Genomic DNA, 23908 nt, shown 5'->3' on the forward strand with positions numbered 1-23908 from the left:
AGTGAGACTTCTTTCGGAACTGGACTTAATCCTCTTCATCCTGCCATTACTTCATCCACCATGTCTGTAAATCCACACACCGTCGGCCTTTAGTGCTCGCCCACCGGTCCCGGTCACTTCTCCCCAACACGTGGCGCTGGGCCCCTGACTTTCCTCACTGCCAGAGGAGCCCTCCGTGCCCGCAGAGGCCTCGCAGGCCCAGGTTCCTAATGTCGCACATGCAACGGTAAAGTACACGCCCCCGCTTAAAAGATATTTGAAAGGATTATACTTTCCAAAAGTTTTACTAAATCATTTATTTTTTAAACAAAAATATACATTACATCTCAGATTTACAGAACGTAGAAATAATTTATCCAAAGCAATTTGCATTTTAAAATTGTTATTATTGCACCCAGCAACATAAGTCTTTGACACATTTGCATTGTCGACCTTTCCCACAATTCGCAGAACAGGAAGAGAGATTTGAAACAGAATTACACAGGCTAACTTTTCTTTACACACACACAAAAACCAACTTACAATTTTTTTATTTACAAGATAGAGAAGTTGTAAACTTTCAGAAATTTGCTTCCGTAAAGAACCATACATTCTTTTATCACATCTAGAAGATGAACTATGTACACACTGAGATCCCCTCCTAGGAATTCAGTGGGACAGGTAGCGGGAGCGTCCGCAGCCTGAAGAACAGAATCACGAGAACACTTCTGCATCCTCACGAAAACGGTGAGAGACCTGGAATGAGAGAAGCTTCTGGAAGAATAACTCTCGCCTCTCGGTCTTAGAAATGTGGTTACCAACAACAGCCTTTCCGCTCAAGATATAAGTGAAAAAGAGGTCTCTGTTCACGTCTCTTATAAAATACTTTACATATAGGCAGGCACAGAGTTTGCTTTTCAAAAGAAAGCTTTGCAAAATATTCTGCAGTTTATCACTGATATCCTCAGTTTTTTTAAAAAACTTTTTAAAAAGCCCATAAATATTTAAGTGCATTTTTACAAAAGTAGGGAATGAACACACCTGGTGCTACAAGAAGTCGCTAACACGGAATAGTAGGCGTAAAGGTATGTAATGTGCTATTTTAACCTCACAGTAACCAGAAACGGGCGGAAACCTTGTACTTAGGAAATTTGCACTAATTTTCCTGGGTTGAATGGTGTTAGTAAACCAGTTGGAGAACAGGAAAACATGCAGCCCCCTGACAACTCTGAAAAAGCCGTGGACCACTGAGCTCCCAGGTGGCGAACATTCACAAACCTTTTGTCATTACCATTGTAAAGAAAAGATCCCTGGGAAATTGTAGTTGAAGACCCCAGGCTGAAAAATCGAATTCTAATTTAATAATCCAATACCATTTGAAGTGAAATACATTTTCTAACTCCGTTGCCCTAGATTGAGACTGGGTTAGAAAGTTCCCTTTGAATCTTGATGAACATAAACAGTTGAACAATAGGACTTTAAAAAAGGCATTCTTGGCTTTGCTATTGCTTGATAGTCCAACCCAAGTAGTTTGTCAAGGTTATGTCTTCAAAATCCTTGTGACTAGTTCAGTTTTTAAAAAATAGTCCTGAGAGTTTCATTTAAAAAAATAGACATCCCCCCTGCGTGCCCGCTTCGCTGCAGGCCAGCGTGGGGCCCGAGCCTCAGCTCTCCACAGTCCGCCTGTACTCCGCGTTGCCGTCGGCGATGATCTCGTCCAGGGGCGCGCGCTTCTTGCGAATGCTGCGCCCGGTGGAGATGAGGTCCGCGTAGCCCCGCTGGTGGGAGAAGGCGTAGGCCGAGCGCCGAGAGGACGCACCGCGACGGAACACGTTTGGCCGCCGCTTCCACTGCTCTTCCGCTTTTAATCGTTTGCGATGCTTCTGAATCTACAGAGGGAGAGAGATGGGACAAGGCTACAAGGCACTGGCTGACCGAGAAGGATGAAGGCCTGCAATGGCAGAAGAAGTCTGGGAAAAAGGGGGGGGGCCTGCGCGAGCATGAGTGGGGCAGCTAGACCAGCTTACACCAGGTTGAGAGAGAGAGAGAAAGGGAGGTTATGCGCGGTTTCCAAGGTGTCAGAGCTAGAAGATGGGGAACCTAACTCTACTGTTTCCCATTCTTAAATCAGACTGGTTCAGGTTCAGGGGGAAACTCTTCTTCCCCTTGTTGCTACTGCATACACTGGTCAGTCGAAAGGGACATCCAGGGGTTACTGCAGGTTGTCTGCTTAGCAGCTGTGCTCTGATGGAAACTGAGTTTATCCAGAAACCCCTTCTCCCGCACAGACTCATGCCTCGGGGGTGTGGAGGCCACTCCCAGGGCTGGTTCATTTCCCCTGCTCTGTACTAAGCCAACAATGGGACCTAATGCTGGCCAATGAGACTGGAGGGAGGTGTGCTGGGCCCTGCCTTGAAAGTTCCCAGGCTCCTAAGGGAAGGTGATGGAGTCATCCCCTGGATGTGGATGTGTAGTGACGACTGGATGTCCGGAGCTGCTGTAGGGCTGACCTCTGGATTTAAGATGAAGCTAGTTAGACAGTGGAGGGGAGGGATGGAAAGAACTTCAGTACTTTTTAATGACATTAAGTTGCTCATCAACAGAGCCTGAAGGCTGCTAATTATCATGTGAGTTGAGGTGATACATTTTTGCTCAGCCACAGCTTTCTGTTACTTGTATCTCAAAGAATCCAGGTACAAGGTGCCATTTTTCTCTAAAGGAAGAAAAACACCCCAACCTATTTGTATGGCAGAATGTTAATAGTGTGTATAATTGTCAAATTGATATGATAGTTACATGGAAGGTCCATACTATTCTCCCTTTTATATTTGGTAATTTTTGTAATAAAAAAGCAAGCAAACAAAAATGCGATCCCCAAAGGACTTATATACAAGACGGAGTTAGAGAAAGAGGTGTAGTCATTGAAAATGTTCACACTAGACTTCCCAAGAGCTTAGAATTGTGCTGGAAAGCTGTACCCAGGAAATGCTTTTTTGACTTCTGCGAGGGGCTCTCAGAGTTAGGAGAAAGGCTTTTCCCCCCTGTACCTTATCACTTTCCGACGGCCAGATGGTCATGGACAAGAAACGAATGGCAACGACGGGCAGCAAGCACACTGCGACGGTCAGAACGATGGTCAACCAAATGTACGGCTGTCTCAGGGCATTTGAAGCTGTGCCTGTAAGAAACCGGAGGAGTCGTCACCGGGCCCTTTCACCCTTAGGAAGCTGTTGCTGGTCAATAGTTCATAGTTGGAATCTCTGTAGTGAAACTTTACAGCCAGATTCCCCTCCCAAATCATCCCATCACTGCTCAAGGAATCAGCATCTTAAAATCAGATTACGCAAAGCCAGACTGGGAAGGTAGATTCTTTGGAACGAGGCAAGTGTGCATAAGTGAACAGACAAGGAAAAAATGTGTATTTGTTTACATTGCATTGATTAAAAATGTGAAATTAGGCAATCCAGACTTCTGAATTTTTTTCAGTAACTTAAAAAAAAATGCCAGCACTTTCCAATTTCTGGTTTTGGTTTGAAACCCCAAATATTAATGGGCAGTGCCATTTGTGTGATAGGGTTTGTACCAGGTGTTTCATACAGATCATGCCATTGAACTCGGGTCTGAGAGGTGAGTGGGTCCCTCTTCACTATGCAAGGAAACTGAGCCTTGGAAAAGTCATCTGCCCCAGATAAGAAAACTAGCAAGGGCAGCTCTGAATTAAGACCCATATCCGACTCAGCAGGCGTTTTCCACTGTAGTTTGGCCTCTAGTTCACGTCAGTGGAAGTTACGATTCACTTCTGTAATACAACCAGATAACCATAGACTTACCAAATTTTAAAACTAGAGCCAAATTTGTCACACTTCCTGTATTTACACTGTAAGTTTCTAAAAATAGTGGCCTTGATTCTTTCAATGTGGTTTTTATACTGATAAATTTGTATGGGTTTAAAAACCACTCCCTATGGGAATAGTCTAAATCACTAGATACTAAAATTTTAAAACAGTCAGTAAAGGAAAATGCAATAATAAAAAATGATCTCAATCCCAGGAAGAAGAGGGTTGCCACAGCAACTTCTTTTACAACCCAACAACTGGTAGTAAAACAAAACAAAACAAAAAAGCTAATGTTTCACAGGAAAACAAGTTTATGGGTAGGTTTTTTTTTTTTTGCCAATGTAAGTTCAAGCTACTCTATTCAAAAAAAGAAGCTCACAATTTCCAATTCATGATATTTATTTATAATATTTATGAAATTGGTGCAAAGCATTTGTCAGTTTGTCATATATATTTTTAAAAAGATTTTATTCATTTATTTGTAGAGAGCGGGGAGGGAGGAAGGAAGAACAATAATCAGTCAGTTGCCTCTCCTCTGTGCCCCTACTGGGGACTGAACCCACAGCTCAGACATGTGCTGTGCCTGAGAATTGAACCCATGACCTTTTGGTTTACGGGATGACACCCAACCAACTGAGCCACACTGGCAGGGGCTGTCATACATTTTATATACTTGTAAACCATTCTATTTTCTGCAACTGTATTTATTTCTTTGCATACATATCTCCAGTGATGTAGCCCACTTTTGAGTTCTAGAATCCTATCGTATGGGATTCTTACTTTGACTAGCTAATTTGATATTCTTAGGTCTTTGGGTTATTTCCATTAAAAAAATAAGTGGAAATGTTGTGGTACAATCTTTGTAAAGATTACCTTTCCAAAATTTGGTGTGTTTTACACCTTAGAGTATTTTCCGCCAGTGGAAATAGTGATCAGAATGTACAAACAATATTATATTCATTATGTATCCTTAGATAGTGTTTTGGAACAATGAAACCATATTATATAGTGCTGCCCGCAGTACGTGTCCTCTCAATTTCCCAATTAGCTACCAACATGAGGCTTCATGGGAGGGAGAGCTTTCATCACACTTAACAGATACACAATTGCATCTTAAGTTTATCCTAATCTGCTTCCCTCCCATCATGTAACCACCTTTCTAACCCACCACCACGGTTCAGTTTCTACTCACTAGCAGTGATGTGCAGCCTGTGTGTTTTCTTACCCAGAGGTTGTATCAGACTCTAATCATCCTTTTCTGTACACCTATTTTTGGAACTGAGAAGATACCAACCTGTAAATTGAAATGCAGATGGGAACAGAACGTGTATCCCAGCACTATGAAAGTCAAACATGATGCCAAAATAAAGTGCAATACTTCCGAAGATTGAAAATGCATTCACAAAAGTCCAATAAGAAGTATCCAAGCCAATCTGTTGGGAGACCAGAGAATAACAGAGCACTCACTTTAGGGCATTAGCAAGAGATAGAGAACCTAAGGATTCAGCAATGTAGGCGTGACTTAGCTGCAATCTGAGCAATCAAACTGTCAAACTCGGCTCAGGCAAGAAATAGGAAGTGTGCTTGGTTCTAAGGGGTGAAAACAGCATTCATGTATTGTAAAGTGGCTGAGGTTCAGTTGAGGGGGTGGGAGCTCACTGGTCTGTGTACGGAAATACAGGTACCGACAGATACTGAGAAAAGGTGACTAAGACCACGCACCTGGAAATTGACTGTTATCACGAGAGCAGAGGCAATCGTGACAGCAAAAGATTGGTAGTCTGAAGGCGCCTCGCCATCCTGCCCCACCGTCTGTAGGTAAGCTCCCAGAGGTATGAAGAAGAGGATCATCGATGTCAACACCCCATGCAATAAGCTTACGAAGAATCTCTTATAGTTGAATAATAAGTCTCTCTGTCCCACTGTGTATAATCCAGGGAAGCGGAGGCTCAGTTTGTCACTCACATCCTTGAGGGGAAAACACAAGAGCTGTGTACTTTCCATCGAGAACCAAAGAACTCAAGAGAAACACAACTTATCTGTCACAAAAGGTTTCAACTTAGGTTTTATGAAGGCAAACACTGAAGAAGGTAAGTCATGAATACTTTCAGTGTACAGACATCAACCTCATTACTTCAGTCCACGGAAGTGTATTATTTTGCTATTTATGGAAAGTGCAAATTAGTAATGTCAAAAAAACGTAGGGAGGCTATTTTTGCCCCCTCAGAGAATATGTTGTTTCCTATTCTCTGGGAAAGTATTTTTACATACAAGTTGATGGGTTCATTCCAAATTATTTTTTTATGCGTTAAAGCACTTTCTCTAAGAATTGCTATGAGATAAAAATGTGAATTTGGGAATTAATAAGTTTTGGAAAGTGTTGAAATAATTTACTTTAAAAATGAGTGAGTTATTATAAAGACATATCAAGAAAGCCTTAGTATCCAAAGGAAGATTATAAACTCTTCTCAGTGAATTCAACCCAGGCACAAACATCCTTTGTTCTTACCATTCAGCAAGAAGCACAGCTAGCTGTTCCTCTTATTGTCTGGCAATGGAACTGTAATGCCATTTACTCAGAACCAGGTGAATACCCCAAAGAAAGCCCTGAAGTACTGTACTTGCTTTGAACTTCCCTAAGAAGCCTGCCGAGGGTCCCTGCCAGCACAGGCTCCTACCTGGTCCAGCAGCCCCATGAGGAGCACGGGCAGGCTGGAGTACAGCACGTTGTAGAGGGTGATGAACCAGTCTTCGTACGCAGTCTGTGGGGAGAGGACAGAGCCCGCGTCATCAGCCAAGACGTAGTGCCAGCCTAGTCGACATGCGTTCATCTCGTTAAAGCAGGGTGTCCCCAGGTTGAGTGGGGACTCCTGCCATAGCAAACACCCCTCCTCTACACCTGCAGATGGCATGAATTTGTTTCTATGTAATGGGTAGAATAAAAAAACATTCCATAGAAACCGATTTTTGCCTTAAATAAGTGGGGATGATGTACCCCCAAAAGTTTTTAGGAACGAAGTCTATTCTATTTGAATAAACCTGGAAATTGAGTCAGTGTTCAAGCCCTTATGTCTTTTCATGAATTGGAAAATATAATATCCATTCAGTGCCCTGGCTGGTGTGGCTCAGTGGATTGAGTGCCAGCCTGTGAACCAAAGGGTCGTGGGTTGAGTCCCAGTCAGGGCACATTCCTGGGTTGCAAGCCAGGTCCCCACTAGGGGGCGCATGCGAGGCAACCACCTCTTTCTCCTTCCCTTCCCCTCTCTCTAAAAATAAATAAAATCTTAAAACCCAAAACAGCTATTCAAAAGCACATAAGTACCATTCAGATTTTCTCTACTTTTATCTTGCAAGTCCAGCATTGCCATTGAGACATTTTGTAAACCAGAATTTGAATGGATACAAGAAGTGTGCTGCTGAAAGTGATAAGTGAGGCTGTGCACACACCCGTCCTCAAGGTGGGACAGAGGCAACGGGCTTACTCGGCACCAGCAGTCACACACAGTCCTGCAGGGAAACAGGAAGAAGGCCCCAACCCTGCTCCAGGTCACTCTTGGCCCCGGTTTCTAAGGCCGGGCTGATACCATTTGTCTGTGACATAGCATCGCAGAGGTTTGGGCAACCACAGACGCTGACTTAGGTTCATCTTTTCACTAATGATATTTTTCTGTTCTACCATTTCAACATACTACATATGCCCACCATTTCCGTTTCAGCAAAAACTAAAAATAAAATCCAATAACAGAGACGTGAAAATAGATCTGTGATTGATCATCTGATATTTACATAATCCCTTTAGCCTTGGTCATGATATAATTTTATACTTTCATAGTTGAACCATTTGTTATTACTGTTCTTTAATAGCAAGATAACGTAGAACAACATTCAAGGTGAAAGCAAAGACACAAAAGCCAACAGGCCAGGAACAAACTCTACCCTTTTAAAGGCAAAATAAAATATTGTTAAAGCACCAGAAGCACTTTAGAAAAGTAATCTGTGTCTTAAGCAGCTGTTAAGAGACAGAGCACCGACCCTGTAAACCAAATGAACAGCTCACAATGACAGCACCTGTGCAGAGTACCCGTTGAAGAAGGAGTACCAGAAGTGAACCAAAGTAAATGCAAAGTTCTTATAAAAGAAGTATCGCAGGAACTTGCACATCCTGATGTAAGACCACCGGCCGTGCACCAACAGCAGTCTCTGCAGGTATCTGAACTGAGCAAAGGAATAGTCACTTGACATGACAGCTTGCATGCCTTCTTGTCCACTTATTCCAACACCGATGTGGGCAGCTGTGGGGCAGAGGGAGAAGCTGCTGTTACTCATAAGTCTTATTCAAAGGTAAAACATGGAGATGATCATGCTTCCATAGCAAAACAAGAATATGGAGTAACAAATATAAAATTCTTGCTCACCACTCCCCACTCTAGCTTCTGAACTCAATTCCATGTCAGAAGTACAAGTTGCTAAACAGAGCGCATGGCTGGGCCTCCATAAATATTTGTCAAAGGATCTCAGGTGGATGGAGAATTCTATTTGGATTATCTGTCCAGCTCATAAGCCATCCTTCCCTCTCACAGGGTGAGTCCCAGGCACCCACGTGTAACTAGTGGGTCCCTGACTCCCTAGCCACAGCTGAGTCCACCATGGGCAGATACAAAATCTTTGGTAGACAGTGTGAATAGGCTCTCCCAACCTTCATTTCACCCTGTTCTACTCACAGATGGGAACACAAGTAAAAAGCCTAAATTGCCTAGACTCCCTTACAGCTAGGTTCTCTTTGTAAGTTATCGTATTTTTCGAGCCATAAGATGCACCTAGGTTTTAGAGGAGGAAAGTAGGAAAAAGAATTTTGAAGCAAAAAATGTGGCAGAATATTTAATAACATAAATAACATAATATGTCACCAATATAAATGTAAACAGCACCCAACAGCAGCATTAACAGCCATTATTCCTCCCAAATTGGGGGGGAGGGTTGCATCTTATAGTCCAAAAAATACAGTAAGTTCCACTGTCCAACCCACTTGATACTTGGGAGCAGACGTGAACTGAAGCCCAGCATCTCTTCTTATTTCAGCGTTTCTGCAACAGAGTTCATTCATGTCTATTCCCCAGCTGCCAGATGTTGACCAACCACTGCAAAGCCTTCTTAATGAGAAAGCTCTTCAGAAGATCCCTAAAGCAGAATCTCCTCTAGTAAGTGATACGAGATGTTAGATACTCAGGCCACAACCAGCTTCTTCAAACCAAAGAACTTATATGTACAACTCATGGGAATGGACTAATGGGGAGAAATGTTGGTAGGAGGGAGGGTACAGGGCACAGAAGGATAAAAGGGAGAAAAAAATGGGACCACTATAATAGCATTATCAATAAAATATACTAAAAAAAATAATAACCAACCCAGCTTCTTCAGTCCATCCAGAGCTTTTATAAGTACCCAGTCCCTTGTATAATCACTTCCTGCTTAAAGCACCCTAGGTGCTTTAAGTCCTACGCCCTGACTGATAGTACACCCAAGCTGGCCCAATCAGTCCGTTAGTATTTGGAGTTAGGATCTGGGTATGTTTGTGTCTGAAACTGTAAAGTGTAAATTCTTGAGGTGTGGTGTGGATATATTTTCTCTGAGGGTCTCTGAAGGTGGAGAAATAAATCATCCAGACTAAACAGAGGGAAAGGCAGGCAGACAGACACGGTTCCTGGTGAAACTCCAGGTCCCAGCGACAGCATCTTCTGAGGCCTGGCTTCTTGGGCAGCATGAGACATCTTTGTATCTTTCAAAATAAATTTCTTTTTGTCTTAAGCTAGTTTTAGCTGTTCTCCAACACATGTAATCAAAAGAGTTTTAACTTGGATACTATTAAACTTTCAAAATCTGAATCATGCCTACCATTACCTTAAGATGTGTTTTAAATTTTGTATGTAGGAGTGGAGTTTTCCAGAATGGATGAAAAAATGATAGTCACGAGTTTATCCATTATTCCAATAGTCAATAAATCACATATGCATTTTAGAGAACTACACATTTTTTCTAGGTCTCAGAAGTCATGGAAGTGAAGACAGTGAGATCGATTGGAGAACATGTGCTTGGAGAACACAGCCTATTACTCAGACCCTGAGAAGTGGCTGCCAACTCAGCAGAGTTTCCAAGTAAAAGACACTCCAAAAATCCTTCCCTGTTTGCAGAACACGAGGTCTGGCAAATGTAAAATGTAGTGACTTGTGTAAACCAAGGTCTTCAGCAACACTTTGCAATTCTAAAAAATGGAATAAATTGTATCTCATGCAGTATTTATGGCCTGTTTCAAAACACACAAATAGTTCTTATCCCCAGTCATGATTGCCACCTGTTATGACTAAACCATGGTCTTCCCTAAACAAGCAACGAGGGAAATGGTGAGATTCTGTTGGAGCTGAGGCTGAGGACTGCCTGCCACAGGCCCTGGCATCTGGTCCAGCCTTTCTGCTCGGCAGACCAAGGACAGAATGTGCAATAATTCACGGGGTGGTTCAAGGCAACTGAGTGGATGTACTTCATAAGGCTACACTAGCTTTCCCCCCTAAATCTAACTATAGGTGCCTAGATTTTCCTAAAGTTTCAAATGTGGTTTTAAATGGAACCAGTAGATTCCTTCACAAATGAATCATTTCCTCAAGCCATTCTACCTATGCCTGTTCTCTTTAATGTTGCTTTTTCATTCTTAGGGCCTTAGACCAAGAAAAACCAGCCACGGGCAGTAGACATTTTGAGGCACAAGGGAGGGAGAGGGCAGCTTATGAGAGTCCCTGGATCCTTACTAGGGGCAAAAATGCAGCGGGTTGCAATTGCCTCTGCTTCTACTGCACTGCATTTGTAAATATGAAACCTGTTAGCAATGGGACAGACTTTGTGCTGACGCTTAAATGTCACTCTAGTTTATAAACAACAAGCATTTTTTTGCAAAGTACAAAGGCACTAAAAATACTTGGATAAAGCTACTGGCTTCCAAGGAAACCTCAGAGCTTCCTCGATTTTTGTTCCAAATGGATGCTCCATAGGTTATATATAAAAGCACCTGCCATATAAACAGAGCTCATTACACTTCTTAAGAGAACTTAAGAAAAATAAGTCTCTCTATAAGATTACCTATGTTGACTTTTATGATCCCTTTGCTATTAATAGGTGAACTCAGAGGGTAAATTTCAAGGTAACTACCCCCCTGCCCCCAGTCAAACACCTAGAAGTCTGCATTATAACTGCATACAGATAATGTTTGAGTTCCTTGCCCTTTTGGCACATCTAGGTATGCTAATGATGTATAATGGGAGAGAAAAAGCTGAGTGCAGAGGAAAGAAGTAGATTTAATTCAGAGCAAGACATGCCATTTGCATGGAAGCACAAGCCACATGCAAAACACAGCAGAGAGCAATTGAACTGCCAGTGGCGACACACATAATAAAGAAGCAAGAAGACATACATCATACAGCTGATCCCTGTTGAGGAAGATGAAGTTGGAATATTCTGAGCGTGTATCAGGGAGGAGGAGAAGAGACTCTAAGAAAAGAAAGACAGATGCGTGAGTCACAAAACCGGCTGAGTATAAAATTTGGTTACACACACTGCCCAGCGCTACGGGATACGCATATGCATATGCAGTAATTGTTCATCTGAATAGTAACATCACAAAGCTGGAGTGGACACTGGAGATAGTTTCCTCATTTTCAGATGAGCATGTTGGCAGCAGGATGAGGACAAGTATTCAGGTCTCCCTAGTCTTGGTTTTTTCATCACAAGACATCCCGTACAGTGATATAGGGAGAAAAAAGGACCAGGATTCAGAGTGCTGTTGAGGGTTCGATTCCGCATGTGTTGATACCAACACAACTGCATTCCTCTGTATGACGGGACGAAACCCTTTCATTTGTGGAGACCTAGGGTCCTCCAACCAGTAGAAGGACCTTTGGCCGTCTTCTAGGGGAGTCAGGGAGACCGCGAGACTATTTTGGAACTTTGCTTCAATGACAAATGTGTTACTCTGAGCCCACTCTAGGTCTCCCAGTGGTGAAGTTCTAACAAATTTACCAAAGGCAAGAAGAAAGCTCCCAGAAAAAAATGCTTGGGGGGTGGGGAGAATAATCTCAAAATGAATACCAGAGAGAGTTCAACAGTGTATACCAAACTTAGCAGAACTTTTACCAAAACTTATTAAATAGAAGGATTTTTGATAAGCCCTAAAGAAATATGGGAGAAGTGGTAGGAGAGAAAAAATCAGAACACATAAAAGAAGGAAACAAGGATAAAGTCATCCACATGGCCCTCGTTTCTACCTGGCATTCTGTGAGGGGCATTGTCATGCCTGCTGTCTCCTACTGGGGGCGCTGTAAGCTTCCTGAGGGCAGGGGCACAGGCGTAGCCATCATGGTAGGGTCCCTTTATCAAACATCTGCTTTATGAAAGCCCGAGCAACGAAATCAGAGTAAACCACCCTCAAAAATGTCCCTGTCACATCTTTAGCAATTCGGGTCACACTGGCTGTCTGTGCAGAACTCACTTTTGATCATGTTTACGTCATTGGCCCCGTCTCCAATGGCTAGCGTGATGGCTTTCTTGTACCTCTTCACCAGGTCCACCACCATGGCCTTCTGCTTGGGGGTGACGCGGCAGCAGATGACCGCACTGCACTCACAGGCCAGGTCAACAAAGTTCTTCTGCCGCTGTTCTTTTTTGACTTCCAGCCTCCTTTTACTTTGCGTCCGAAATCGCCTTTCTTCTTCCGTCCGTGGGAACTTCAGCTTCAGGATCTTACTTGTCTTGGTCTTTTTCTCTAGAAGGATTTCATTCTGTGAAATCACCGAGGGAAAGGGTTACAACCATTTCAGTTTTTATATCAAGATTTCCATTCCGAAGATTTTCACGATGCGAAGGATAATTCTTGGACTATGTCATTGATTACATTGTTCTATTTATAAAACATTTGCTATAAAAATTTAGAAAAATGTACAAAGAGGAAATTTTAAATAGCCATTAATTGATAAACCAGGTATAACCACTGTTACTAGTTTAGTATAATTTCTTTTATATATCATAAAACAAGAACATTAAGTCTCAAACTTGGGAAATTGCACTTTCATGTATAGGCTGAAAGATTTTTAGGTGGGCAATTAATAAGGCAAACCATCGAAGACTGGTCCTTAATGAACTGCTTTCGTTTGAGCCAAAGGTGCAGATACCCTAGTGATGTACGTACCAACCAAGAACCAGTGATGATTAAGGCACGGTTTCCGCCGGATGGAAAGAAAGGTTCGTGCACCGGGGGTGCAAATTTTGCATAGACTCCACCTCTGTTCCCCGGGTTTTCCACCCTCGTGTTAAGGAGAGCACTGGGGGAAAGAAATGGAAGTGTTTAAAGTACAAGGCCATGAACAGGCCCTTGACTGTGAGAGAATTTTGACAGGTGCATATAATCTTTTTACAATTGTGGAAAAGTGTTAAAATTTATCATCTGAACTATTTTTAAGTGTACAGCTCAATATTATTAAGTACCTGTATATTCATATTGGTATATTCACATTGGTTATACTGGATACCAGTATAATAACCAATATCCAGAACTTTTTCATCTCTCAAAACTGGAACTCTTTACCCATAAATAACTCTCCATTCCCTCTCCCCCCAGCCCCTGGTACCCACCACACTACTTTCTATTTCTATGAATTTGATTGCTCTCGATAACTCATATCAGTGGAATCATATAGTATTTCTCTTTTTGTGACTGACACACTTAGCCTCATGTCCTCAAGGTTCATCCACATTATAGCATTTGTCAGAATTTCCTTCCTTTTTAAGGGGCAGCAATATTCTATTGTGTGACTATAACACATTGTGTGGATCCATTCGTATACTGATGGACAGTTGGCTTGCTCCCACTGTTGGCAATGGTGAATAGTGCTGCCGTGAATGTAGGTGTGTAAATATTCTCTCGGAGTCCCTGCTTTTAGTTCTTGTGGTTATACCCAGGAGTGGGATTGCTGGATCATATTAACTTCTTTCGATGAAACACTTCAGTGTTTCCCACAGTGACTGCACCAGTTTACATTCCCGCCAGCAGTGAATGAGTCCCTGTCACTCCATATCCTTGCCCATCGCTGTCATACTGGATTTTTGTTTGTTTGTTTGTTTGTTTGTTTGTTTTGAGAGGAGTCATTCTGGTAGTTGTGAAGTGACATCTTATTGTGGTCTTAATTTGTATTTCCCTAATGATTAGCGATGTTGAGCATCGTTTCATATGCATGTTGGCCATTCCTATATCCCTCTGGAGAAATGTCCATTCATGTCCTTTGCCCATTTTTTAATGGGTTACATAAAATCTTACTGTCTTAATTCCTCCATGATGGGGGTACCATGTTTTTGGTGCTTCTTTATTTGCCAAAAACAGCTCAAGGAAGATACAATTGAAAATATGTTCGGGAGGGCAGTCTTCATCTGAATTGGAATACACTGAGGTGAACCCTCCCACATTATAAGCAGGGGCTACTATTCAGGAGAAAGAAACTTCTTCCCACGTAAAGTCTGGTTTGGAGAAATGCTCAGTGAGTTTTATCAACACATTATTGAGGAGACCACATCTAACATTTATGTGGTAGCAGAATGAGTCACAGGCTTTTGGAGTGGAAAGGTCTGTAAAAATGCAATCTGTTCATGTTACAGATAAGGAAATAAAGCCCGACAGGGATGATGTAATTTGTCTGCAGCATATTGATGGGAAAACTGGAAGGAAGACTCAGGTCTCCTCTCAGGCTGTCCTGGTCACTCGCACTGAGCCATGATGTTTCACTTTCAAGGACAGGTTTCTCAACCTTGACACTATTCAAATCCTAGGTCAGATAATTCTCTGTTGAATATGTTTGTCCTTTGGACTGTGGGACATTAATCAGAATCCTTGGCCTCTACCCACCAGAAGTCAGTAGCACCTCTCCTCCCCATGTGACAACCAAAGACAACTCTAGACATTGCCAAATGTTCCACAGCAGGCAAAACTGCCCTAGAGGCTTAGATATCTACTACCCATTTGCCACATTAACTTAATTTTTACTTTCTAGTTGAAAATCAGGAGGGATCAAGATAAGTCTGCTGCAACTCTGACTTCGGGCTAATGGAATATTTCAGCACTGAAATATCAGGCCTGCCCATCTAGACAAGATTGCAAGTGTAACCCAAACATTTCCCTCGGGGCAGAACTGTGGGGGTTTTCTTCTATTTTTTCCCTTGAAAAGGTGGCATTCCTAGAAAAGACAATATAGGAATGTAATTCATATTAATCTGTTAGCGATGTCTTAGGCCCACTTCCTGTATCAGCAGAGAAAGCTGGTTCCTGGAAGTGCAACTAAAGGCCCCAAGTTTCCCTACAACATAACGTGGTTACGTAACACGGTTAGTCAGAGCTGCCTGCTGTTCCCTTGCGTCATGTAAATGTGAGGAAACTGCCTTAGGTGACAATCTAGCTTCCATCCCTCGGTATCTGCTGTGTCTGCCACACCTGGTCTTGTGTTCATAAGAACGAGATGCTAGATAGTGCCATCATGTACGACTTTTACTTACTTTATATCTTCCCCATAGCAGATAGTGGTGTCTTCAGTAAGAAGTTCACAAGCAAATCCTATATTTTCAGCAGTTTCTACAACAGGAAAAAATGAAGTCAAATGTCATTCCGACTGATGAATTTAATGGGCTGTCAACTACATTAACTGATTATTTAATAAATCAGTATTCATTGACATTTTAAACACATTCAGTTCATGTGGTTCAATCATTCTGTTATGGAGGGAAGATACCGTTTCTATCAGTCTTCACAGGGGTCTCCTACTGGAGATTTCCCCCCCTTTTTTCAGTACCACCCATTTGTTTCAGGTCAGGGGTGTGCTTCCCTTAGCCTATCAGAGTGTGGAGCCTATTGATGAAGTGAGAGCAAGAGAAAGTATCTGGTTCCTAGTGGGGCACTTATGGAATAAAGTAGAATAAACACCATCCAACTCTTTGTTGAACTCAACTAAAAATTTAAAGTATTCCCTTGGGCATAAAATTTTAATTATAATTTTCAAGCAATAAAATGGGCAAGAAAAAAAGAGTTGTTCTGTGTTTTATAGTATTCTAAGCTATGCCAACAAATGGCAGTGTCGGGGAGGACAGAAGAGCCAAGAAGGATGGCGTGCCAGGACAGTAACCACGTCTGGCTGGAGACACAAGACTGACCACAGACAGCAGGACTCGAGCAGGAGTTTCATTACAAGGACTAATTGGGAGAGTCTGGGGAAGGCCAAAGTCAGGGTGGGCTGGAATAACAGGGTGAGGTTTCTGAGGGAAGTGTCCACGTCCCGAAGGAAGGATAGTGTCTGTGCAGGATGCAAAGTCTGAGAGGTCATCTTGGGCACCAACACAGGAACCGTGCGTGTCTGTGAGTCAACACACAGGCTTCCCACACAGCGAATTACCCTTTTTGTCCCCAGTAAGCACCCAGATCTTAATGTCAGCTTTTGCGAGTTTTGAAATGGTTTCTGGGACTCCATCCTGGAGCTTGTCTTCAATAGCTGTGGCTCCCAAGAGCTGCAAGGAACATTTTAAAAAAATGAATTAGCAAATAAGCAATACATGCGCTGTACTAACACGTTGCTAGCCTGCAAAGAGAACAAGGGCTAATTGTGTACCCGGTCGGTTTTCTACTTGGGCCCATGGCTGGCATGAACGGGGAAGGTTGCTGTGTTTCACGCCCCAAACCAAAGCCACTAAAAACTACTTTTTTAAAGTAGTTGGCAAAGACAAACGTGCAAGTACAAAATCAAGGACAATGAAAACACACTTTCATTATGTGTATGGTATTTCATATGGACATAAGCCAATTCTTGCTGAAAGTTACTACTATTTGTTCAAAATTTTCCATGAATCTAAACTCTACAGGCGATAAATGTTAAACTCTGAAAAACTGAATTTACAAATGGTATGTTTTCTTTGTTTCAAGATTTTGCCAGACAGAAATTATTTCAGTAACCCTCACAATGTACTTAGTCTGGCTTGTTGTGTGAAAATTATAATTTTTATAAGTAATATAAAAATAATCAGAATAGAACCTTTTTTTAAAGTTTCTTTTTTAATTTTAATTTTATTTACTTACTTTTAGGGAGAGGGGAAAGGAGGGGGAAAGAGAGAGAGAAACATCAATGTGTGGTTGCCTCTCACGTGGACCCTACTGGGGACCTAGCCTGCAACCCAGGCATGTGCCCTGACTGGGAACTGAACTGGTAACCCTTTGGTCCACAGCCCACACTCAATCCAGTGAGCCACACCAGACGGGGCAGAATAGAACCTCTTTTACAAAAATTATTTACTTATTTTTAGAGATAGGGGAAGGGAGGGAGAAAGAAAGGGAGAGAAACATTGATCGGTTGCCTCTCCCATGTGCCCCGACCAGGAACTGGGCTCACAACCCAGGCACGTGCCCTGACCGGGAATCGAACTGGCAACCTTTCACTTTGCAGGACAAAGCTTAATCAAGTGAGCCACGCCAGTCAAGATATAGAACCTCTTTTAATGTTTTCTGTTTCCCATAATGACAACTTCTATTTCCCTTGAACAAAAGAAATTCAAAATAACCTAGTTCCATTATATCAGATCCAAATGCTGAAGTTAGAATTATCTTTCAAGCATGAGATCAAAATGTCATAAACCTTAATAAAATTTCCAGTTTTGTTTAGCATATCAGTGGGGGATATTATGAAGGTTAAAACTCACGATTAAGTCTTTTTCTATCTCCTCGTACACTCTATCCAGGGCTTCGTCCCGGCTGGCTGAGGCCACGCTGGCGGCCATGAACTTTTTATTCCATTCTTCAAATTCTTTTTCTTCAATTTCCTTGTAGCAAAGGCACAGGGTTCTCAGAGTCTCACTGGCAAAGACCTGTTTTATTTGAAAGACAACCCATCCACCCAAAGAATGGTAAGTTTTGCGTAGTTCAAGATCAAATTTGAAATCTTACTTGAAATAATACAATAAGAGAATTTAAAAAGAGACCACGAAAAATGATAAATTCGTACAAATACACTTTATAGAGGAATTTAAACAAATACTTTGTGTTTCTAAGTATCTCCAGGATCCTAAGACTGTGTTTCTAGTTCCCAAATTAGTTAAAGAGAAACATAAACCTTTCTTCTAAATCAAGTCACTATGGTGAAGAAAACCTTTCTCTCCTGCTCTCTTTTTCTTTTAATGTTTTTCCTTTACTAATTCCAGAGAGAGGGGGAGAGAGAAAGAAAAAGAGGGAAAGAAACATCAATATGCCCAAGCCCAGGGCCTAATCTGCAACCCACGCATGCACCCTCCCCAGGAATTGAACCCACAACCTTTCCGTTTGCGGGATGACGCCCAGCCAACTGAGCCACACCAGCCAGGGCTCTTTTACTCTTAAGGACTGAGAAAATTACAGACCACAGAAGCTGCCTTGAGGGTGTTGATGTTTTAAATACAGAGCTGACAACTTTAATCTGTTCCTGAAAACTGTGTTACAAGCCCAATGTGCTGTGAGCTCTTGAGTAAACATTATTTCCTCAAACCAGTACTGAAATACATGAGCCACTGTTACAGCTGACTTGAAGCATCTCCTTTTAACGAGAAGGCGATACCTGGAACATGTAATCATGGGGAATCAGTAAACATTTTCTAAGCTAAAATACGAACCCGTGAAAATGTTTCATTACTTCACACTCACATCATTCTAGCCAAGACAGCAGACCTGGTTCACCGAACCAAGTGTGTGCTTTCAAAGATTCTTCGGAAGGTTCTACATTTGTTTGATTAAATTGATTAAATTCCTATCCTCATGAGAGATAATTATGTATTGTAACTTTTTTAACAAAGTATCTCATCTTAAAATGTAAGTAAGTCCAATTAGTAAACAAACAGTCATCGGGTGGCTTCAAAACCGGACCAGGCCCTTGGAGCGAAGGGAAGGAAGTGTCCTCTATTAAGCACTTGCTAAGTGCTGGCAACTGTGCCAGATACTTTCCCTTGCAACCACCTTCCATGGTAAGAGGAATTATCGTCTTCCTCTTTCACACGAGCCATTAATGATTCACCTGAAACATCAGTCATCTCCCCCAAGGACACAAAACTAGAAGCAGAACTGGGACACCAGGTCTTCATTCACCAGGACATCCTCCATACTTCATTGCCATCATTGTATAGAACCGAAACAACATGAGCACTGGTAGGCAATTCTGAATAATTGCAATATTACAGGACTAAGTACATTGTCCTCTCAGGTAACAAGTTTGAAGGAATGAAGACCAAACTGATTCACTAACCAAGGTACCACAACTCAATTCTCCAACACATGGCTTTGTCACACCCTGTCCAATAGAAATGCTTTCTTTCCTTCACATAGATTAGGGGGCTGGTGGAGCTCGGAGGGTCCTCATGGATATTAAGACTAAGCTCAGTGTGGTTATGTAGCTTGTTCAAGGCCACTGGAAAAGACCGGTCATTCCTCTGGGCCCGGCCTGCAGTTTCTGTCGACCTGATGCTGGGAAAGGGCTGCTGGTCATTTTGTGGGAAGTTCAGCCTGCCATATTCCTACTCCAGTGCTCTTTACACTCTGCCGCACCAAGGCAAGGGAAGGATCAACAGTGAACGTACAGCTTTCAATCAAGCTTAAGAAACAGGTCCAGAAAGTATGTACGGAGTCTGTGGCATACAGAGTGAAGGTGGAACTTACATCCAGGGCATCCTGAGTTTCTTGTTTCGAAGGATTCTTTTGATGTAGCCGTTCGTAAATGACAGTGTCAGCACCTTTACAGTACAGCCTGATACTGCCTTCTGGGGTTCTCACTAGTAGCAAGGGAAGGAAAAGCAAATAGTAAAGTTAGGTTTGGTTTCTTAAGAGAAAGCTACATTGATAAAGTTCATTGGAAGTATCACTGTGCTAATAATTCACTATTAGTTTAAAATTGTCAATGCAACTAGAAAATTGTTGCTCTCAACAAAGTGGCTAAGCCACTGTCTATACAGATTGTGCTGGTGAAATAAATATGAAAAGATTCCTTTGGTCACTCAGTTTTCCATATCCTTACTTATTCGTTCAGCAAATGCTTACTGACGCCCTACTGTGCTCCATGCCCTGGGCTAGTTAGTTTCTTCCATAGAAGCTTCTTTGTCCACACCAACCAGTAGGACTCTCTTACCTATAAACTCTTACTGGCTTTCATACTCAAACCATAACATGACTCCTCATGACCATTTCTTTTGGATTTTTAAAAATCTTTGCAGTAATTTAACTGTAGTATGTGCCTCATAATTAGCTAGGTTTTCAGTTCTCAAAGGTGGATGCCAGGCATGTGAATCAGCCCAGATCAGTGCGAGGCACGGAGAAAGCATTCAGCGACGTGTGCCTAGTCAGATTTCAGTGGATGATCAAACCCGTATCTTTTATTGGTTAAAAATCCAGTCTCGTATGGAGAAATCTTGTGGACACCACCTAACTGAGTGATCAAAAGCTGACATCACGGATAATTATGGGCCTTCTGATGTGATATGCTGGGAAGGATGTCGCATCACCCGTATACTCATGCTGCCGACAAGGATGCAGCGCAATCGTGAGGGGGCACCGGGGAAATCGAACTGAGGGACTTGTTACGAATAAGGAGTCTGGGCTTTTCAAGAATGTCACTGCATGAAAGATCAAGAATAAGGCTGAGGAACTGTTCTAGATTAAAGGAAACCACAGTAACAATCGCCTAATGTAATGTGTGATCTTGGGTTGGATCCTAAATACAAAAGACGGACAAAAAGACAGGAAGGAAGGAAGGAAGGAGGGGGGAGGTTATCAAGGAAGGGAGAAAGGGGCATGAGGGGCATGAGGGGGTGATGGGGTGAGGAAGGAAGAACATTTCTGGTAAAATTAGAAAACACCCCATAGATTAGATAGAAATATGGTACTACATTAAATTTTCTGATTCTGATCACTGTGTGTATGTATGAGTGACTATTCTTGTTCTTAGGAAATACTTACACAAGTATGTAAGGGGCAAGACATTAGATCTGCTTTTTGCTTTCAGATGGTTCAGAAAACAAGAACCGCTATATAAAGAAAATGACAGAGAATATGTGGCCACTGCTAACAGTTGGTGAATATGAAAGCGCATATAGGGGTTTTTTAAATCATTCTTGCAATTTCCCTATAAATCTGAAATTATTTCAAATTGTGCTCTTAAAAAGATTCAACATTAGGAAGCAATCGGCATTTCCATCTGATGGCCTATTGTAAGGTGCCAGGACTGGACGTATGATTTTGATTCATAAGCACATCCTTGCTCTTCTCCAATCTCCTCTCCCTCTGACTTCTCCCTTCCCTGCCGTGCAGTGTAGCCTGGAGGCATCTGGCAGGGCTCAGGCAGTGGAAGTGCACACTGGCCATGCTGCGAGCTATCCAGCTGCCACTCTGAGCACATTGCACCTGCCACCCCAGAATCAGCAGCTGCTGCCTGTATCACTGACCAACGTCAACATTTGCAGGATTCTGATACACTGTTGCAATTGTCTTTTGGGCAATGGACATCGGCAGGATGAAGGGGAAAACTGGCTTCAGCAAGTCTGTGGAAATCTTCCAGGAGCCAAGCAGCTCATTCATTGGCTGCTTCATCCTGGTGTCTGCCCTACAGAAAATGTGTGACAGGCGGCATCTAAGTGAGAGATTCACAGACATACTCTTGAGGGAGACCTACCAATTATAGACATCCGCTTCCGGTCACTGTTGAAGTCTAAGATGGCGAGAACGTTGTAGGTCCTCTCGGTGCCCATCTCACTGATGGTGATGGTGTTCTGGGTCCGGGCCAGGAAGGCAAAGCCAAAGTTCCTGGCTGCGTTCACCAGAGCGCCCTCGTCAGGAGAGGCCGCCTGGTAGTTGAGCTGACCTAGCCGAGGAGGAGGGGACAAAAAGCAGACAAGTGAGAGGCCAGCCAGCGCTCCCCACCAAGGAGCAGGTGGGGGGAGCATGCGCTACAAGGCCTAGAACTCCCCAGGAAAGGAGTGTGCCAACAGTAACACTTATACTTTAAAGTTTTGTTTCTAATTATAAACGCTAATATGAATTAGACCTTTAAACATTGGCCGAGGATAGGAAAAATAGCCCCGTAATCCCACCTAAATTAGAGAGAAAAGACACACTGACATTTTGTTACAATTCCTTCTGGTCCTTTTGGAAAAGCCTATGTCTGTAATAGTTCCTATCACTCTGAATATGCATTTACATCTTGAATATTTTAACATTATATTTGAGTATGTTGCCATAGTCATTCTAAACATTATTCTAATGAAAAGTAACATGTCACTGTTTTTTTAGTAAAGGCACTTTCCTTCCAAAATGTCTTGTTTTCAATAATCACATTGTGCTCAGAAGTTATTCTGGCTTTATTTTCTGCTATGCTAGAGAATATTATACCTGGCAAGCCTACTGGTGTATGTTACTCATTTGTTTCCCAAAAGGGCTGTCCCAGTTCATCTTCCCCCTTGAAGTGTGTACTTACTCACCTGAGGGATATTCTCATATTAAAAAAAAAAAAACACCACAATTTGCCAATCTTTTAAAACTGATAAGAATAGATATGACACTTGATCTTAGCCAAAAGTCCAAGAAGCGATGCTGATCTTTTTAATGTCTTTATGTTTTAAAAGTTAAATGATGGAAAACTGTCGTATCATCACAACACACTTCAGCAACAGAAATCAACCCCCCTCCATCCCCTGTTGGGTGAAGGCAGCCAGGCCTGCCAGTGAGTCCCTATGATTCCAGGCACACAGACCACATGACTGGCCGCGCGAACCCGTCCATTCTGTCCCGTGCTCAGGACAGAAGGTGCCCTTGGAGGGGCAATGACTGGAAGGGAACACAAGAGGGACTTCTAGGGGATTGATAATGTTCTGTGTTTAAAAATCTGGGTACTCAGGACAGAAGAGTATTCAGTCTGTGAAAGTTCATTGAGTTTATATATGCTTGTCTTTATACATGCTGAATTTAGTAAAAAAAAAGAAACTCATCTATACAAGGTTTTCTATTTTTGGTCTCTATTTTTTTGCCTTTTTAAAAATGAATTTATTGGGGTGACATTGGTTAATAAAATCATATAGGTTTCAGGGGTGAAATTCTCTACTACATCATCTGTATGTTGTATTGTGTGTTCATCACCCGAAGTCAAGTCTCCTTCCATCACCATTTAACCCCCCTTTACCCTCTTCTACCTCCTCCACCCCCATATTTTTCTACCGTAGTTCTTCTGCCTCCAGGCAGACAAAAGAGCATTTCCGTGGTCAGATGAATTTTATAGAGAAAGGCACTCAGTTGTCCACCGTGGGCAGAGCAGGCTGTGGGCCCTGGACCCACCGCCAGCCCATGAGGAGGGCAGGGTGCCCCGAGGTGAGGGGCTGGAGGTACAGCCGAACACCTCTCCCTCCCTCCCTCCTTCACATACCTGCACAGAGGACTCACTCTAATTAAGCCAGTATTAATCCCGCCCCAATTAGTAATTAAAGCTGATACTTTAGGTTCTCTGCCTCGCTGTATGTTCACCCAGAAAGTCACACAGCAGGAGTGACGAATGCCACTTACTAAATCTAGCTCTTTTCTACAAACATGCATACACGCCAGAGGGCAAAATATTTAACCAGAGCTAAACAAGCAGCAGAGAGAACTTGGCAACGCCCCCGCCCCTTCGTCAAGCTCAGCTAGCAGGGAGATACCTGTGTTGCATCATACGGATGACGAGCTTATTTCCAACAGAGGGGAGAAACAAAATGACAAAAGGTGGTCAAGTTCCCAGGCCTTGGAGTCCTATCTGGAGCAAACACTGATATTTTTGTCAGTGGAGTCATTAAAAGAAAGCAAACAGTGAGTGATATCATGAAAAGAAAACCCCTCCCTTTTGTTCTGGGAGTGGAACCGCACAGAATTACTAAGATCGGAGGAACTTCGGAGACCTGGTCCAAATCCAACTTCATGTTTGCAGGAAGAAACCTGGACTGAAAACTGACCCTCTGAAACCATTTCTAAAAACTATTTACTACACACTCAGAGG

The 23908-nt window shown here is 42.5% G+C and overlaps 1 protein-coding gene and 1 pseudogene across 1 annotated transcript in view; both read right to left on the minus strand.

Annotated features, from left to right (window-relative positions):
- Positions 1-299: 299 nt before the first annotated feature.
- The window catches only part of ATP8B1 (ATPase phospholipid transporting 8B1), a 112092-nt gene continuing 88483 nt past the window's right edge, over positions 300-23908 (minus strand). The window contains exons 16-28 of the mRNA XM_037151978.2: positions 21563-21751; positions 19558-19670; positions 17580-17744; positions 16286-16397; positions 15396-15471; positions 13045-13177; positions 12349-12637; positions 7884-8107; positions 6494-6577; positions 5538-5783; positions 5110-5248; positions 3027-3157; positions 300-1868 (exon numbers count right to left, since the gene is read on the minus strand). Coding sequence (XP_037007873.2) covers positions 1644-1868; positions 3027-3157; positions 5110-5248; positions 5538-5783; positions 6494-6577; positions 7884-8107; positions 12349-12637; positions 13045-13177; positions 15396-15471; positions 16286-16397; positions 17580-17744; positions 19558-19670; positions 21563-21751 — 2126 coding nt within the window. The 3' untranslated portion in view covers positions 300-1643. The remainder of the gene's footprint in view (positions 1869-3026; positions 3158-5109; positions 5249-5537; positions 5784-6493; positions 6578-7883; positions 8108-12348; positions 12638-13044; positions 13178-15395; positions 15472-16285; positions 16398-17579; positions 17745-19557; positions 19671-21562; positions 21752-23908) is intronic.
- Positions 22334-22478, minus strand: LOC119054140 (uncharacterized; annotated as a pseudogene).

Source organism: Artibeus jamaicensis, unplaced genomic scaffold (genome assembly GCF_021234435.1).
Source record: "Artibeus jamaicensis isolate MK-2021 breed Jamaican fruit bat unplaced genomic scaffold, CSHL_Jam_final contig_354, whole genome shotgun sequence".
NCBI classification, from domain to species: Eukaryota; Metazoa; Chordata; class Mammalia; order Chiroptera; family Phyllostomidae; genus Artibeus; species Artibeus jamaicensis.